Source organism: Stomoxys calcitrans, chromosome 2, assembly GCF_963082655.1.
Source record: "Stomoxys calcitrans chromosome 2, idStoCalc2.1, whole genome shotgun sequence".
Lineage (NCBI taxonomy): Eukaryota > Metazoa > Arthropoda > Insecta > Diptera > Muscidae > Stomoxys > Stomoxys calcitrans.
In genome coordinates this window covers 102,016,535-102,037,127 of record NC_081553.1, presented here as the reverse complement: position 1 = coordinate 102,037,127, position 20,593 = coordinate 102,016,535, and the positions used below count along the sequence as shown (strand labels likewise).

The window sequence follows — 20,593 nt, the reverse complement described above, 5'->3', positions numbered from 1 at the left end:
CAGCTCAGAGCAACAGCAGCAGCTGACGTGACATATGAGCCACCATTTTGAAAATCGCAAGAAAATGGCGCCCATTTAAAAAAATTTCTTTACCACATTCGTTTAAACTTTTCCTTATTAAACAAATCAAACAATCAACGCCAACGTGACTGCATTCTCCAAAAAAAATCAAAAACAGAAAACTTAACCTTGTAAATGAGGAATTAAAAACAAGACAAATCTAAGTAGGCATGTATAGGAAATTTGGATATGCCTATGATTGGTTTATTTAAACAAAGAAACTAGTTTTGATTGGCCAGCTACAACACCAGATATAAAAAAGAGGAAGCCGCTACTAATACATACATACAAATGTATATGGAAAAGGGAAAAGAAGAAAAACCATGGCACACACACAAAAGGTGAGCGCTTGGCAAACATTGATACGGGAATTCCCCTACATTCTTAAATGTATCTAAACATTGAAGTAGCGCTACAATAACCATATACCAAATAACTTTCAGATACTGAGAGAACATATGTTATGGCAACAAAAAGCTGAGAGCAAAATCCCAATAAAATAAATAAATAAAAAACTCAAAGAGAGAGAGAGAGGGAGAAAGAGAGAGTAAAATGCAACCAACAAAATTATTTGCAAAGGCAATGAAGAGAAATGAGCGAGTACACATGTTGAGAGAAAATGCATGGTTTTTTGCTTTTATATTTGCTTCGGTGGGTGCTTGTGTCTGAGTGTGTGTGTGTGCGTCCGTGTGAATTGAATTTCACAATTTAAGTGTGATGTAGCGACATTGCGTTTTTTGTAGCTTGGAATTCAGTGAACTTGCCAACAAAAGTTTGAGCAAATACAAATACAACAAATGGCAGTGAATATAACAAGTAGATAATTATTTAATATCTGTCAAATGCGAAAACAAAATATTTCTTATAGTTTTACTAATTATTGGATGATTAGATTGATTAGCTTTAAAATCGAAATAAAATTGTCTTTGCTAGCAATCAATTCCTGACATATCGAATATGTAATAGGACTTCATTATGGGTCTGTGTTTTTTTAGCCTCCACCATAGGATGGGGTATACTAATTTCGTCATTTCCTTTGTAACTCATTGAACTATTGATCTGGAGACCCAACATTATCATTGACCAAGTACTGCCAAAAATTGTATGTCGGCTGATCGCTTGGCTTATTCTTATTCCGTTAATCCTGGCTAATACTGAGGGTAAGTAAGGAAAAGATCAATATGACTTTTGGTGTCGTTAGGAAACATAGGCGATGACACATCTGAGACGTCGAATTATTTCCTTTCCCGTATCTCCTTACCGGATACGAAGCCATTCTTCAACCAACTCAGGTGAATAGAATGGAAAGAGATAAGCTTTTATGTAAGGAGCACAGATTAGAGCTGGCAAACAAACTATCGATAATCGCAACAAGCGATATTTTCGATATTTCTAATAATAAATATCGACAGTGTCGATGCTATCGTTAATTTCCCACCATCTATAGTTCAAACAAAAATGAGCAGTAACAAGTAAAAAGGCGTTAAGTTCGGCCGGGCCGAACTTTGGATACCCACCACCTCGGGTATATATGTAAACCACCTTTCATCAAAATTCGGTGAAAATTTCATACCTTATACTCATATACCTCATACCGATCTGAACTATATACGACACGCATGTCGAAAAACCGAACATAAGTCACTGTGTCAAATTTCAGTGAAATTGGATTATAAATGCGCCTTTTATGGGGCCAAGATTTTAAATCGAGATATCGGTCTACATGGCAGTTATATCCAAATCTGGACCGATTTGGGCCAAGTTCATAAACATGTCGAAGAGCCTAACACAAAGCACTGTCCCAAATTTCGGCGAAATCGGACAATAAATGCCTCTTTTATGGGCCCTAAACCTTAAATGCAGAGATCGGTCTATATGACAGCTATATTAAAATCTGGACCGATCTGGGCAAAATTTAAGAAGGACGTCGAAGAGCCTAACCAAACTCACTGTCTCAAATTTCAGCGACATCGGACAATAAATGCGTCTTTTATGGCCCCAAAACCTAAAACCTAGATATCGGTCTATATGGCAGCTATATCCAAATCTGGACCGATCTGTGCGATATAGCAGAAGTATGTCAAGGGGCTTAACTTAACTCACTGTTCCAAATTTCGGGGACATCGGGCAATAAATGAGCATTTTATAGGCCCAAAACCATAAATCAAGAAATCGGTCTATATGGCAGCTATATCCAAATTTGAACCGATCTGGACCAAATTGAAGAAATATGTCAAAGGGCCTAACACATCTCACTGTCCCAAATTTCAGCAAAATCGGATAATGATTGTGGCTATTATGGGCCTTACACCATAAATCGGAGGATCGATCTATCGGCAGCTATATCCAAATCTGGACCGATCTGAGCCAAATTAACGAAGGATGTCGGTGGGCCTTACACAATTCACTGCCCCGAATTTCATCAAAATCGGATAATAAATGTGGCTTTTGTGGGCCTAAGACCCTAAACCGGAGGACCGGTCTATATGGCAGCTATATCCAAATCTGGACCGATCTGAGCCAAATTAACAAAGAATGTCGAAGGGCCTAACACAACTCACTGCCCCGAATTTCATCAAAATCGGATAATAAATGTGGCTTTTGTGGGCCTAAGACCCTAAACCGGAGGATCGGTCTATATGGGGGCTATATCAAGATATAGTCCGATATAGCCCATCTTCGAACTTAACCTGCTTATGGACAAAAAAAGGATCTGTGCAAAATTTCAGCTCAATATCTCTATTTTTAAAGACTGTAGCGTGATTTCAACAGACAGACGGACAGACGGACGGACATGGCTAGATCGTCTTAGATTTTTACGCTGATCAAGAATATATATACTTTATAGGGTCGGAAATGGATATTTCGATGTGTTGCAAACGGAATGACAAAATGAATATACCCCCATCCGTCGGTGGTGGGTATAAAAATCAGAAAATCGATTTATATAGAAGCAAATTCAATGTACAGATCGAACAAAGCCAAATTTATAAAGTCAGTTAGAAGTCATGAGAGAAATCATTGTACATAATTTTAGCCCAATCGGATGAAAATTGTGCCCTCCATAGGCGCATTTTACGTTATAAGAAAAATTCAATGTCGGATCGCTTATTTTTGTTAAATTATAATATCGTCAGGAAAAATAAAGGGTGATTTTTCTGAGGTTAGGATTTTCATGCATTAGTATTTGACAGATCACGTGGAATTTCAGACATGGTGTCAAAGAGAAAGATGCTCAGTATGCTTTGACATTTCATCATGAATAGACTTACTAACGAGCAACGCTTGCAAATCATTGAATTTTATTACCAAAATCAGTGTTCGGTTCGAAATGTGTTCATTCACCGTAACGTTGCGTCCAACAGCATCTTTGAAAAAATACGGTCCAATGATTCCACCAGCGTACAAACCACACCAAACAGTGCATTTTTCGGGATGCATGGGCAGTTCTTGAACGGCTTCTGGTTGCTCTTCACTCCAAATGCGGCAATTTTGCTTATTTACGTAGCCATTCAACCAGAAATGAGCCTCATCGCTGAACAAAATTTGAACACATTTCGAACCGAACACTGATTTTGGTAATAAAATTCAATGATTTGCAAGCGTTGCTCGTTAGTAAGTCTATTCATGATGAAATGTCAAAGCATACTGAGCATCTTTCTCTTTGACACCATGTCTGAAATCCCACGTGATCTGTCAAATACTAATGCATGAAAATCCTAACCTCAAAAAAATCACCCTTTATAAATTGTTTTTGTTGGAAGTCGAATGAAAGCAACCCCAAATTAAATTGTTTTCACAAAGTTATGATTTAACCAACTTTCTCACAACTTTAACAATTATTACGCATAAAAAAAATCAGTTTATGCTCAAATTTTAAGGTTATGTCATACGAAAATAACATACAGGTGTGATAGCAAAACTTATAATTCATATATAGATTGACAATTTTGACAAACATTTGCAATTACACGTGAATGCAAAAAGTGAAATGTCATAAGACATCTACATGCCGTGTAATAGCACCTTAACCGCCAAAACCACAAACTTTTTGGCACTAGATCCGTTCGCCAATTTTTCCAAATCCGCCAATTTCCATGAATTGGGTACGAATCGAGCTACCTAGTGGTTTTTGCAGTAGGAAACGAGCAAATGGATATATTCGCACAGGATTCGTTAGCCAACTCATGGATATCAGCTGATTACAAAGGAGGAATAGGACAAATTAGCGAACGAATCGAGTGCAGAAAATATTTAAAAACTTGTTTACTTTTTAAGATACTCTTTCCCTGGTAAAAAGCTCACACAATTCTTTGAAAACTAAGACATCAAGGAAATATCAAAATAAATCGCATGTATCATTGTTCTATGCTGAAAATGTGTACATATAATGATGTTGGATATGTGTTATGGTAAAATGCTTAAAAAATTATTTGTAAGTATGCATATGATAGTGTGGGTAGTATAGGTGTTATATATATATTGTGGTATAATGGGATGTTTTTGGGGGTGGGCGGGATGAGTAAAACATATTGCCTTTTCACTTTTCATGGGCCGTAAGACCTCATTTCTCTACTGCTCATTTAATATCGTTTTTACCTTGGCACCAAATGTCTTGTGGCAATATCGAGAGATCATCACCAACTTCTTCTTCATCTTCAACATCATCCACCTTCGTCTTCATCATCATCTCGACCACTTCTTTCATACCATTAAACCATTTGGTTATTTTTTTATCAAATGGGCCAACGATATTCGTTCCGTGGGTTTTCACATTATTGAATGGGTCATTGCACTGTGATTTTTTATGTGATTGTTGCCTTTCAACGAAGGTTGCATTCATACCAGTAGTAACAGTTTAAGTTTTTAGACGATCTTCATAAGTCATTGTAAATGGTCAAATGAGTGTAGGTAAAGTCAAAAGTTATAGTCCATTTTAACAGGTTTAACAAATTCATTTAGAATTTAATTTGGTTGGTTCTTTTAACGGTGATAATTGATACAAATAGTAAAAAAAAATGTTTGCCATTACGAGGACTAAAGAAAAGCTTAGGTAAGAAGCAATTTCGATTATTACGGCAAAGCTAAATTTGTCCTTGGAATGACAAAAAAATACGTAAAAAAATTGACAAAATAAAAAAATTTTAAACAAAAAGCAAAATATATAAATTTGTAAAATGATATAAAATAAAAATAATAAAACTAAGTGAAGTAAATGAAATGGAACAAATATTAAATAAAATAAAAAAAATTAAGCCAAATTAAATAAATAAAAATAATTTTTATTAGTTTTCATTCAATACAAAAAAACTATATAAAAGGAATAAAAAAATTAAATAAATAAAATGAAACAGATTTATATTAAAATAAGTTAAATGAAAAGTAAAACTAAATCAAACAAAATTAAATAAGAAAAAACAAAAATAAAATAAAATAAAACAAACTCAAATCAAATACAATGCAATAAAATAAATGAAATATAACTGAAAAAATTTTAGTTATATTACTCAAATTAAACAAAATTTATTTAAATTAAACCAAAAAAAAAAAAATAAATAAATAAATATATATTTTTATATGTCAGCTTTATCCAAATATGGTCCAATCTCGACCATATTCGCCACGGACATTGGTGATTCCAAAGACTTTAAAGGACTTTGAAACGTCTATTGGTAAAGGTGGCAAACTATTCTCTATTGTAGATAATGATATGATATGATATGTGATTAGATACCCAATAACATAAAGAACCTATATTCAAACCGATAATCTCAAATGCTGATAACAATTAAAGTTAATATAATATGTATATATATCATTAGCCATACAAGTGATTACAAATGCCTATCTCTTTCTTCCGTCCTATTGACCAGGTTTATAAATAGGTTCTGATAAACAAAAAAAAATGTTTTCTTCAACAATACAAATGATATTGTCTTCCTAGGTTAAAACAATTGATTGGCGGGGCCTTATCATTAGAATTCTGTTGAATAGCAAATAGAAAATGATAAACAGGGTTTCTCCCTTTATTCAAAAGCTTTTTTAATCGAAATACCCTTTTTGAAAAAGCTTTTCGACAGCTTTTCTAATAAGCTACCAAAAAATAAGGTTTTATTCTAAAGCTTACCAAAAAGTTCGTACACTGAAAGAAATGAGTTTATGATATTGCAAAAATTGTTACCAACAACAGCAAAAACATTGTTTCATTGCTTAGACAGCATAAAATTCTTACAAGCATACAATGCCATCTTTTGGAGAGAAATTGACTATTCAAAAAAGTCCAAAAATTTTACAAAGCTGAAATAGAAACTCCAAATTAGTCTCACATATTTTGGGAGTGAGATTTCTGGAAGATTTTTTGGCGCATGGGTCAAATATTTTGGTCAATTGGTACGACTTTCACTTTTAATTTGTTTTCTCCAAAAAATTCTTTTTTAACATATTTTTTGTTCGAAAAAATTACTTTTTAAATTTTTTCTCAAAGTTTGGTTAATTAAAAAAAAATAATTTTTTTTATAAAAAATTTAACTTTTAAAAATTTTAATATTTAAGATTTTGAAACAAATATAAAATTTTTTTGAAAAAAAAGAATAATTTGATAAAAATAAAAAATATTTTGACAAACAAATAAATTTTTAAGAAAATAAATTTAGTATTTTTGTTTCTTACGTCTCTATGTTATAACTGGTCAAAGAATTTTATATTTCTGATTTCTCCCATTGTTTGAAAAAGTAATAAATTAAAAAGCTAATTTTTTGAAATAAAATAATTTAATAATTTTTAATTAAAAAAAAATTGTTGCAAAATTTAGAACAAAAAATTAAAATGAAAAAAAAAAATAAAAAAAAAAAAATAAAAAAATATAAAAAGAAATAAAACATAAAAAAATATAAAAAAAATAAATTTGCAAAATTTAGATCAAATAATTAAAATTAAAAGAAAACAAAAAATAAAAAGTAAAAAAAATAAAAACAAATATAATAAAAACAAATATAATAAAAACAAATAAAATAAAAAAACAATATTAAAAAAAATGAAACACAAGATTAAAAAATAGGAATAAACAAAATTTAAAAAAAATAAATAAAGAAAAATGAATGAAAGGATAATAAATATAAATTAAAATAAGTAAAAAAATAGATAAGAAAATAAATAAAAAATAAATTGAAAATAAAAGCTTTTAAAATATAAATTAAGTTTTGGAAAAATTTGATTTAAAAAATGTAAATAAAAAAACAAGTTAAAAAATAAATTAAAAATATAAATTTTTAAATTTTTAATTAAGAAAATAAAAATATTGGTAAAAGAAAACTAATATTTTGAAAATGTTAACAAAAAAATCAGAAAAATTTACTTTTGTTCAACAAATTACTTTCTTGATTTTTTCTCAAAGTTTACCTTTTTAAAAATTTGTTTTTCTTATTCAAAAATTTTATTTATAATATTTAATACTTATATATAAAAAACAAAAATAAATAGAAAAAAAACAAAGTTAAAAATAAAAAATTAAAAAAAAACTAAAGATTTAAAATAAAATTTGAAAAAATGCAAAAGAATAAATTATATAAGAAAAATAAATTAATAAGTTTTGAAAAAAAAAATAAAAAAATAAACAAAAAATAAATAAAAAAATTAAAAAAAAAAAAATAAAAAAAATAAAAAATAAGAAAATACATAAAAAATAAATAAAAAAAATAAGCAAAAAAATATATATGAAAAAATAAAAAAAATAAGTTTTTAAAATTTAAATTAAATAAATTCTTTTTTTCAAAAATTTAGTTTTATTTTACCAATATTTTTTTTATTTAAAATTTAAAAATCTGTATTTTAAATTTTTTTTTAATTAAAAAAAAATATTGTAAAGAAAACAAATATTTAAAAAAAAATTGTTAAAAAAATTGTTGCAAGAAATGGATTAAAATTAAAAATTTGATAAAAAATAATTAAAATAAACTTTATTAAACTTAAATTAAAAAAAAAAATATATATATAGATATATATTATTAATACATATTTATATATTTATTAAAATAAATTCTATTTAAAACATTAAAAATCTATATTATTTAAAACATTAAATTCTTTAAAAAAAAAATATTTTTTTTTTTAATACATAAATTATTTTTTTTTAAATGCATTAATTGTTTTAATAATCATATTTTCTGAAAAGAAAATACACGTCAATATAAAAGTAGAATAATAAATATAAGAACCTGTCTCATCGATGGCGAGGCATTAATGGATAAATTTTAACCCTATTACACTTAAAAAAAATTGAAAAAATTTTCTTCATATAAAAAAAATTTAAATAAAAAGCAGCAGAAACTATCTGCTGTTTATAGCAAACTAAGTTTGCTGGTTAACAAATTTCTTGAACCTGCCAAAATGGTCTATAACTTTAGACTTTACTTTTCACTCTCACTCCGTAGTTGTTGTACTTTAGTATAGTTACAAGTCTCTAAGTATGAAAGTAATGTGCGTTTCGATCCGTCCGTCTGTCTATAGTGTATTTCATGATTCGTATGAGTTTCGATTGCGTCTTGCGTTAACAAAACACATTTTGTAATTGCTTAGTACACATAACCATGGCCGGGGCCAGTACCCTTTGGGCGAATTTTCGAGAAATCGTGCATTCTTTTTTGGAATACACAATCGACGAAATTGCTTGCAGAGTCGACCTTTGGCCATGTACATACACAGTACTCACCATCTATGAATACCGGAACATTTATCTCTTCAACTGTAGCAGTAGGCGGCATTGCTCCACTCATATCCGCTGCTGTAGGGCACATATCGGCACCTGTCAACTCTATGCCGGCCATCGATGCCAATGTCGACGATGGCTTCTGCCTCACTGTATATTCTTGTATTGGTATTGGTTGTTTGACGCTTTCCTGGCAAATATCCTTGGTATGAGGATATTGAATTATCTCCTGTTTGATTATTAAAGAATCTTTCGACTTGGGCTCTGATTTCGCTGTCCAATTCTTGCTTACACTTATCAACTGGTCTAAATTCTTTAGAGGTATTGTACTGGGACTTGGACTGAACTTCTGGGAATTCTTGGTCTCTGGACTGGTGTTTATCTTTACGTTGCTTTGAGACTTGGTCAAAAAGGGTATTCTTATTATCCTTGGCGTTGCCCTCAGGGAACTTTCTGGGGCAGCCGACACCAGATTTGAACTTTTCTGGTGGACTTCCGCTATTTGTGGAGAAGCTTTCCGAACCAGTTGCGTATTCGCAGGCCTGGTAAGCAAAAATATTCTTGGTTTCGAAGTTTGACTTGGTATTTTTAACACTGTGGTTCGATTCTTGGTTTGCAATGGTTGATTTGTTGACAATGTTGCCTTGGGCTCCGGACAAGATTGCAATGCAGGCTTTCGAATCATGGGTAACTTGGTTGGATTTTGTATAGTTTGCATGGGTAGTGGGTGTTGTGGTTCCTGTATCATCAATATTATACTTTCTGGACTTTCCGAGCTTGTCGTTATCGTTATAGTTTGGATCGTTTGTCTGGACAATTGATCGGATTCCCGTCTTAATGAGATAGTAGACGGGAATTGTTGCAAGTTTCTTGCTGCGTTCTTGTAGAGATTGTTGTTGGTTGTTGTTGTTGTGGTTGGCTTGGGGCCGAGATTGGCTGGATTGGATGTCAACGCTGAATGCCATTTTGATCTTGGCTATGGTAGCAGTAGGACAGATTATCAAGGACAACAACAAACGGACAACAGATATGTTTCAAATTTTCATATGTAAACGGACCCCAATTTTCATAGGTTTTTTTGTTTTTGTTATTTCAATACCATACAGTGTTCATTGGTTTTCATTTAGAGCGTCATTTCGTTTGGCATTTGTGCAATTTTTTTTATTTTATTTTGGCAGATGTTGACAGGTATTGTTTTAATTCACAGAGTGAATTGTGTTTTTTTTTTTGTTATTTTTTGTTTTGTTAGTCAAGGAAAACAAAAAAAGTAATACAGTTGATATGCGGAGTGGAGCAATAGCGTTTTTATTTTTTTTTTTTATTTTTTTACGAAAATGAGGAAGAAAAAAAAGTAAACAAAAAATGCAATTATTAAATGTCCTTATGACCAACAAGGATTTCAGTCAATTTTTTTTTTACAACAGAAAAAAAAACAATAATTCTCAAAATTTAAACCAAAACTTGGCGTCTACAAAATTCTTTGTCAAATATTTAACATGGATTACAATTGGAATGTTTTATGGTGTGGGCAAGATGACAAGTAATATCAAGTTTAAGGTCAATGACTTTGATTGTCGGGGAGGTACAAGTTTATTGCAGTTTACCTACTTGATATTATTTGCATTTTGCTTCAATTACAATATACTGCTTAGCTAAACGGAAAATTTCTATGCTTTTTTTGTTTCTTTTCTCTTGGGGGTGTTTTACAATTTTTTCTTGGGTATTTTTTGGTATTTTCTTTCTTGGGTTTATTTTTTGTTTTTTCTTTTTTTCTTGGGTTTTTTGTATTTTCATTTTTTTTTCATGGGTTTTTTCATCTTTTCATTTTTTCTTGGGTTTTTTTCGAATTTTTTCTTAGGGTATTTTTGTTTTTTTTTATTTTTTTATAATTTTTTTTTTTGTTTTTTTTTAATAATTTTGTTTTTTTTTTAATTTTTTTAAATTTTTTTTTTGCTTTTCTTTTTTTTATTTATTTATTTTTTTTTTCATTTTTTCGACATCCCATTATTCTCATTTTTGTTCTTTTTTTTTATAATTGTACATTTTTTCATAATTTTCCCCCATATTTCTGTAAAAGAATTTTTATGCTATGATGACAATATCATATGGTGATTTTTTAAAATTTTGCTTTTTTTTTAATTAGTTGTTTTTTAAATAAGGTCTACAAAATATATTTAAATGCTATTCGTTTTTATACTTACTTTTAATTCACCGTTTGAAAGGAACAATGAAATTGTAGGGGAACCTCTAAACTTGCTCTTCAAAGAGTCTTAGATGCAACTTCCCTCAAACTGTAAAATAAACAATGAAAAAAAAATCCATATTAAAATGAGTTTCATAAATGGTTCGCATATACGTCAACTATAAAGAGAAATACCCTTTCAATGGAAAAAAATGTAAGGTTATTGCAAAATACAACTAGCAGAGACATGAATAACTTAATTTCGTGCTACATGGCCATCAAAACATGAAAAATTTCGCTTAAATTTTCTCTATGTATTCGATAAAGATTGTGAGTGCGAGAAAACAGGTGACATACAAGTCAATACAAAAAAAGGTTTTGTATAACTTAGTGAATGCCGAGCAGGGGCCTAATCATGTTATTTGTTTTTGCTTCGAACAAGATGTCGATACGAATTTGCTATTATTTTGTACAGTGCTGCCACTATCAAAAAGCGAATCATAGAATTAAAACAAAATATGAAAATTTATTTGGCGGCAGTGGTTAAAAATAAAAACTACATTATTTTGTAAATTTAAATGCAAAAATTACTCTTTAATGTGTTGTAGTTGGTGGATCTTTCTCTTAGGAAGACAGAATCAACAATTTCATGGACGAGCGGAGTAAATTTCTTGCAGCGCTTCGACATATGTTTGTGGCATATGATTTTACGCCTAAAAGAAGCTATCTAGCCGACAGCAATATTAACCATTAAAATTTTTGACCACTAAAAGCTCAAAAATAATGTAGTAAATAGCTAACAAGTTGGAAGTGGTGAGATAGTGGAAATTGAATGCCGTGATTTGGCCCCAGAGCAGAGATCAAAGATGATTGAGAGCGAGAAAAAAGTTTCAAAGCGTTTTTCGATGTGTACTTATTAGTGTGAAGTAGTGTTTTTTTAATGTTCTAAAAATTTTAAAAAAAAAAATGCATATCGATCAAATAATAAGTGGCATTTTGTTCCGGCATTATATAAATAATAAAATTCGATTATTAACACCAAAGAAATTGTAAAAACACCCAATTACACTAAAAAGGAGTGAGTTTGTTGAATTTCATTATTTATATAATGCCCTAAAAAATTTCCTTATCATTTGAATGATATGCATTTTTTTTTTTTTATTTTTAAAATATTAAACATCAACAATGCAAAGCGCGAAAAACGCTTTGGAAATGTTTTCTCGCATTCAATCGGCTCTGCTCTCCACTCTGATCGGCGTTTACTATGTTATGTACAAGCTTATTTGTATTGACTTGTATGTAACCAGTTTTCACGCACGCACAATCTTGATCGCATTGATAATCTCCGCTCGGCTTTCAGCGCGGACTCTGTTCGCATCGTTATGCAGAGTTTACATGGCACATCTGATGTATTGCCATTGTAATAGTATTGGTGAAAACAAAGGTGTATGCATCACATGTACACATAACCATCAGTGATGGCTGAAAAATCAATTGATTTTTTTCGATGAATGTCGTCTATCGATAGCCGATTACAAAGAAATGTGTTATCATTAATTGACAATTATTGAAAAACACTTTCTGTGCCAAATAAAGTTATAAAAGGAGATGTAAAGTATGAAAAATGAAATAAAATCAAGGAAAAGAAAAAATCGATGTACACACGATGAGTACAATCATGATGTGTCGTCTAAAAGGGCATAAGGAATCCAATTGAGTATTTTGGGTCCTAGCATGAAATCTACTCTCCAAGTTTTGAACAACCATCTTTTTCCATGTGGCCAGGCTAGTCACATGTCTCTTTAAAAACAATTCGTTTAAATAGTTCTTTTCGACCTAGTTAAACAATCCTTTAGGAACGTTATAAACAAAGAAGATTTGTAACCAAAAAGGAATGGCCTATTTGGCTCCACTTGCAAACGAACCTTTAACAATTAGCATATTTTTTATCAGTCGTCTATACATCGAAAATGCTCAACTGCTGGTAATCGAATTTTGTCAACGTTATTTAAAGATCAATTTTTTCGGTTGATTGATAATGGCGAATTTAAAAGAATCGAATTCCCCAAAATTGATAAAAAAAGTTAAAAAAAATCCCAAATTTTTTTACCTAAATTACCTGATCATAACTTCAAAAAAACATAGATTTTCGATAACATTCCATACAAGTTGGTAACAAAAAAGAAAATAAAATAATAAACATATATACCTACCTATGTATGTTTGTATTATCATTCACAAGAAGTTAACAAAAATAGTTAACAACTAACAAATAGATTAAAAGCTTTGCTCATATTGCTATTGATGACAGAAAGAAAGCCATCAAAAAGCTTTTTTTTTCTATTACCCATACATATGGGCTGTATTTTTATTTGAATTCTTGTGGTCGTTCATGAATCAAAAAAGCTTTAGCCGCTGGGGGAAAACCCCATATAATTAAACACATTTGTTGCCGCTTTTTTTTAATGAAAATAAAATAATTACGTTTCATTACCAGCACCACTACCGGTAGGGCCTTGGATGGTACATTTTTTTTATCAACTACAGAAAATCTCTATAATTGCTTTCAAATATTTCCCCATTGTTTAATTGTTTAAAAGTGACCACATGCAAATAGCGAATATACTAAGTATGCCTGCATAGTTTTGTTTGACATGACGTCTGTTACCGTTGCATGTCAACACAAAATGGCGTCACATCATTTCAAATTTTGGGAAAAAGGAGAAGAGCTCGCGGAAACGAAAAAGTAAAAGAATTAAAAAAAAACAACCAAGCACACCAGTTGTTGTTATTCAATTCCAAGAATTGACTTGGAACACTGCCAATGTGTAGGTTGATGTGTGTGTGTGTTTGAGTAAAGATGTGTGACTGTTCATATTTGATAAATACATTTATTGTACACAGTAATATTTGTGGAGGCGTTGTGAGTTAGCGATTGGCGGTAGGACAAAGGGCAATATTTGCCTTGTATTTATTTAGCAAAAGGTCGTGTTTGTGCATGTCATATACGCCACATTGGAGTACAGGTATATACTAGTTATATAAAAAGTAAATTCATTTTCTGTAGATTCTTAACAAAAGTTAGTAAATACAATAGGAAATTGTTTTGAGGGCTTTTATTTTCGTGGAATTCTTGGAAAATTTGAGGAAATATGCATTTTTGGTCCACCATTCAGTAAAAATTTGTCTGTCCTTTAAGAGAAAAATTTTCTGTTTCATGTAATATTGGATTTGTATACGTAAGTAGTTAGCCATGTCAGATGGTCGGGATGATCCCGACTGTCTATATCTATGCCGGCTTGCGATTATTCGACAGAAAATATGGGAAGATCACGACTTTTGGAGCCAAAACATATATCGAAACAATCTTCAATATAAATTCGAGGTTCCTCTTCTGTGCAATCCATTTTCGAAGCACTTGAGTCACATCCGTTTGTCTACGTACGTTTCTGTCTGTTCGCTGTAATCACATTTCTGTTGATGAAACTTGATACAGTTATAGCTTTGGTCCCGTTTAATTTATTATGGCTTACCGTTTTATTTCGGTATGGCCCCCGTATAGGACATTTTCCCGGTGTTATACCTAGCTTTCTGATGAATGACCGTATGTCCTCCAAAATAAAGCTAGCAAGAAGACTACCTTCCAATTTGCATCTACTATCTTTATGTATTCCTTCTAAAGTAGCCCATAAACTATTTTCGATACATGTGAGTGTCTCAGGAACTTCTGATGTTTTAAAGCAGTAAGTTTGTGCTTCAAAAGGCCACACTCATGGAAAAAAGTTTACTGAAAATAGCAAACACTGTCTGCTGAATATTAGCAGTTAATTTTCTTGCTATTGTAGCAGTATTTCTACTATTACAGCAGTAGTACAGCATTTTATAGCAGCAGGCTTATTGCTGAAAAGTCTGTTATTTGCTGAAAATGACTGCTGAGGGGGATGTTAGAAGAAAAATTAAACAACAATGTCAATGTGTATCTCAGTGGATGTTTATAATCATCACTGAATATATACCTTCAACATTTTTTTTTCAGAGGACTTGTGTATTCAAAACAGCAGATTTTGGTATTTGAAATAGCAGTAAGAAAGTTTTGCTAATACAGCAGCCCTATGTTTGCTGAATCAGCAGTAAGGTCTACTTTCACATTTTCAGCAGACAAAAACTGCTGTTTTAGCAAACATTTTTGTTGTTTTGAATAACAAATTTGGTTGAGTGCATGTAGTCACCTAGAAAGACAATGTCACTCAATATTAATATATAAAAATATTGAATGTGGAGACCAGGACTCGCGGATTCAAAAAAGGAAATGATATCAGCTGCCGCCTTGGATCGCTGGGGATTGAGAAAGGGCCGTATGGGTTCGCATTTGAATATGTCACCCATTTAAAATGGACATATTTTTATGTTATGAGACTTTAGAAGCCTTAATTTGAATCCTATTTGGTATGTAAAGTATTTCCCTTATTGCCCACGCCGAATACCTCCTAGATAGATCCATAAATAAATATAGATCCCATATAAGCCCATCCTCTGAATTGACTGACTGAGCCCATAGAAGTCATAATTTTAATTCCATTTGGCTGAAATTTGGTACGTAAAGTACACCTATATTATCCAACACTCACACCAAATCCAATCCACAAAGGTCATAAACTGGTATGGCCCCCTCATAAACCGATCCCCAGATTTGACTTCTTGAGCCCCTAGAATCTCCAATTTTCATATGATTTGACTGAAATTTGTTACGTGTCGTACACTTATACCTTCCAATATGAATAACAGAAAATTTTGCTTATGAACATTCCACTAAGGAACAGGGGCAATGACATATCAATGAGTGCAGTCCGATTCAATTGGCCCGATTTTCACTTCTAGTGTCACTGTAAGCGCATTATTGGGCAATATTGCTAAAATTGTGCTCAACTTTTTTTCGATGAATGCCACAATATCTAAGAAGTTTGGTCAAAAACGGTTCAGATTTAGAGCTACATATATGGGAGCTACATCTAAATGTGAACCGGTCATGTTTTTTTTTATGTAAAAACGAAAAAATTCAAGGAGGCAAAAAGTTTTCCGGAATAAATATTCCTCTAAAGTATATATATTCTTGATCGTCATGACATTTTAAGTCGATCTAGCCATGTCCGTCCGTCCATCTGCCCGTCGAAAGCACGATAACTTTCGAAAGAGTCGAGGATTCGAGGATTTCGAGGATCTTGATTTCTTGAGCTAATAGAGGGCGCAATTCTCACCCGATTTGGCTGAAATTTAGCATGAGGTGTTTTGTTATCGTTTTCAAAACTGTGCTAAGTGTGGTTCAAATCGGTCCATAACCTGGTATAGCTGTCATATAAAACGATCTCGGGTCTTGACGTTTTGAGCCTCTACAGGGCGTAATTCCAATCCGATTTGGCGATTTTGCATGAGGAGTTTTGTTATGACAATAACTGTGCTAAGTATGGTTTAAATCGGTCCATAGCCTGATATAGTTGCCATATAAACCAATCTTGAATCTTGAGCCACTAGAGAGCACAGTTATTATTCGATTTTGCTGAAATTTTGCAAGAAGTGTTTCGTCATAACGAAACCTGATATAGCTGCCATATAAACCGATCTGGGATCTTGACTTCTTGAGCCTCTAGAGGGTGAAATTCCCATCCGATTTGGCTGAAATTTTGCAAGAAGTGTTTTGTTATGTCAGTTGTGCCAAATATGGTTTTAATTGGTTCATAACTGATTTGGGATCTTGACAATTATTAATCCGATTTGGCTGATAACGACTTCCCTAATAACCTTCAGCATACGAGTCAATTATGGTCTGAATCGGTCCATAGCACCCATATAAACCGATCTCCCTATTTTACTTCTTGAGCACCTAAAGGGTGCAATTTTTATTCGAATTGGCTGAAATTTTACACAACGACTTCTTCATTCGGTTTAATTACCGAGATACTGGGAAAAGAGCTAGATGCGATCCATGGTGGAGGGTATATAAGAACTTAGCCCGAACTTAGCATCCTTTTACTTGTTTTTATTAAATTATTGAACTAAGTTGTAGAATTGTTTACTTCTTACAAGCCTCCTTCACCACAAAATACAGGGTGGCTGATGAAAGCCGCTACCAAAAAAAAAAAAAAAATTTAATAACTTTTTTTCTATTTAATGATAATAATTTAATAATTAATTAATTAATTAATTTAATTAATAATAATTTAATAATTAATTTAATAATTTAATTTAACATGAATAAAAGAAAAATGTATTCCATACACCGAAAAAAAAATTATTTGAGTTTCTTAATGTAGCAATATTCATCAGCCACCCTGTATGACCATTTATTTAAGTAGTAGTTTCATTAACCACTTTATGCCAATAATACCCGTACTGGTATGTCTCTTTCCTAACTCGAGCTAGAAATTTACCAGGACAGCTCTATTTTTGGTACTTTTTCTACTCATTGGTCTTTAGTGGATTAATTTCAACTTTAATTCAAGATTTTTTTTGGGCAATCGGCATAATGCGCCCTCTCGCAGCCATGCATGAATCCTGTTTTTTTATTTGAAATATAGAATTTCATCATGAAAACATCGTTAACATGCCGGCATATTTGCGACCCTAAAGTAGGAGACCCCTCTCACGCCTTTAGCATCGAAGCTCTTCGGCAAGTAAAGTGTGTATACCACATAACTGGTCGTGAATACAGTTCGGTGTTCGTTAAACGATTCAACGATCGATTCAATAAACACTTGTAGATACATACAAGCAAGTGTAATCTTTAAAATACTAATGTATATGTATACAACAGCAGTAAAGTAAGTAAAGCTACTTTCTAAGTACACAATGTCAAAGCACAAAAAAAAATAAAAAAAACGAAGCATTGTTATATGTGTGTGAATTAACAAAAAAAAGCCCCGAATATGTGTTGTGTTTTTTGTTCTTTTTCCCATGTTCGCCGGTTTAAATCTTTTCATTGTTATCTTATACAAGATTTTGTTGTAGATATGCTCTACAATAAATATGTATGTAATCTCAAAATTCAAACCCGGCAGTGCCAGGCTGACATTATAGCCCATATAAATATACGTACATAGATAAATGGCTATCTTGTCGCTGAGGCAAATGAGTGCAAAACACTCTAATAGCAGGTTAGTCGTTGTGCCAAAAAAGTCATCGTAATCGACTGATTTGCTGCTTATCTAATGCCACTTTCTAAGAAGCGTCCCCCTTACATATCAAACACTCGAACCCACACGTACGATACCACAATCAATGATAACGAAAGATAATTAGTGTCACCAAAGATTGATATGAAACCAAAAAAAAAAATAGTACATTCATTTTACTTACAATTATGGATTGTCAATCCTCGTATGTGTTTGTGGCGGTAGCTAAGTGGCTTTCCGTGGCAAAGATGTTGTGGTGAGGAATTTTATTTCTTGTGCAAATTCCTTTTCTGTTTCTTTTTTAGTAAATGTTACTTTATATCACTTTTTGTTGTTCCACTGGGTGTTGTTCACCAGTGGAGGTGATGCTTTTGTTAAATTTTCTGTTATTACGTCTTAGTTTTTTATTTGGGATTTTCTTTTATGCCAATTGAGCAAACAAATTATCAATTCACTTAATCACCTCTTTTTGAGTTGTTTTTTTTTTTTTTGTACTCTTTTCTTGTTTAAAAACCGAGGATGTGTTTGGACACCTTGATTATTCTTTAGATTTCACTCAATATCAATATAATTTTTTTTATTTCCCCATGCAGAAAGAATATCGAATTCTACTGGTCTGCGCGATGGTGTTATACGAATAAAACTATGGAACACTTGGCTTGAAGAGTTGTTGCCTCGAACGCGGTATTAAGGCGACCAAAAGTAAAACACGTTCAGTTTGCTACGAATTTAGTTTCGTTGTGAAATTCATTTAAAAGCATTCAAGTGCACAGTCATCCAATTCATGTGTGGTTGGTGCGAATGAAAGCTTTTTCCAACCAACACACATAAAAAATGTGGATTGTATCTGTCACTGTTTATATTTGCGTGGTTCAGACAGTGAGAGAGAGAGAGACACACACAGCAGAGGAAGAGATTTCAGTGTTGCCACAAAATTCTGTTAATTTCTTAGCATTGAATAGGTAGGTAAAAACGTCTTTAATATTTACCCACCCTGCATAATGTGTGTGTGTTTTGTTGGCTTCATAAAGGCACACCGCATTTTAGCTTTGTTTTGGGTAAACAAATTAATGTTTTGATGCATTGTGGCAATGTTTTGTATACGCAATAATAGAATTGCGATTCCAATGAATGTTCCAACCAATTTATAGAATCGCATTAAGATTTCCATAGTAAATTTCTATACAAATAATAAAATACCGATTACTGGCTTTACGCCTAGTATGTCCATAATGACATGGGGCGAATTAATATCCGCACTCACTTTTCAACCTAACCTAATAAAATACTAAATTTTTACAATCCACATAGCCACAATCCAGGTTTTCACAATAGCCACAAACCGCATAAAGGCGAAATTCTTTTATATCACTCCTTATCTGTGACCAGTGCCGCACAAAATTATTGGTACAGTGCTATGTTGTAAAACTGGCAAACTATCGATAGCCGTAACATTCGATATTTTCGATGGTATCGATACTATCGTTAATTTCCCATAAACTATATTTCAAACGAAAATGGGAAGTAAAATTCAGGACATCGATTTATATTGATGCCAGACCGATTTATGCACAAAAAACCAAATTTTTATGTAGTCATTGGAAGCTCAATCGGATAAAAACTGAGCCCTTTGTAGGTGCAATGTATCTTATAGAATATGTTGAGTGTCGAATCGCATATTTTTGTTGGCAACATTTGTGAGGAACTATGACATGTAAAACTTCTCTCCAAAGAGGTGTCGCACTGCGGCACGCCGTTCGGAGACGGCTATAAAAAGGAGGCCCCTTATCATTGAGCTTAAACTTGAATCGGACTGCTCTCATGGATATGCCAGAAGTTTGCTCCTGTTCCTTAGTGGAATGTTCATTGACAAAATTTGCAGTATCCATAGTACCATCGATATTTTGCCAGCTCTACCATATATGCAGTCTATTGTGTTATCCAATAAGAAGTTACGATTGGGAAGGTGGAAGAAGGAGAACAGGCATTTGCCAAATATTTGTTGGTTTCTTTAAACGTTCTTAATGTGCCAATACTTTTGCGTGACATTGTATATTTTGAAAGCCTAGAGAGAACATGTGAACGGTGCTCCTCATTAAAATCGTGATAGAAAACTTTGACGCCAAGATAGGAAGGGAGAGTATCTTTGGTCCTACTGTTGCAAAATTTAGCCTCCAAGAGATATGGTCCGATAATGGATTGAGGCTAACAGACTTAGCTTAGATCTTAGCACTAAGCGACTCGAGATACGATACTACAAAGAAGCTGAACGTCGTAAAGCTGCAAGCGCAACCGATGGTAACGGCATCCACCACTCAACTGACCCAAATGCTTAATGAAAGCTCTTCTTTTCCCGAAGATATAACGACCCAATGGTAAACCTTTGTGGAGATTGCCGCAAAATCCACACCTCCAAAAAACTCAATAATGCGGCATACAGAGCCAACCTACAATCAGAAGCAGTAGCGCCATGAGAAAGAG

General features: G+C 32.4%; 1 protein-coding gene across 1 annotated transcript in view; it reads right to left on the bottom strand.

Moving 5' to 3' along the window:
* The window catches only part of LOC131994724 (homeobox protein 2-like), a 93,604-nt gene extending 74,773 nt beyond the window's left edge, over positions 1-18,831 (bottom strand). The window contains exons 1-3 of the mRNA XM_059361564.1: positions 18,297-18,831; positions 10,966-11,055; positions 8,768-9,740 (exon numbers count right to left, since the gene is read on the bottom strand). Coding sequence (XP_059217547.1) covers positions 8,768-9,512 — 745 coding nt within the window. The 5' untranslated portion in view covers positions 9,513-9,740; positions 10,966-11,055; positions 18,297-18,831. The remainder of the gene's footprint in view (positions 1-8,767; positions 9,741-10,965; positions 11,056-18,296) is intronic.
* Positions 18,832-20,593: the final 1,762 nt, after the last annotated feature.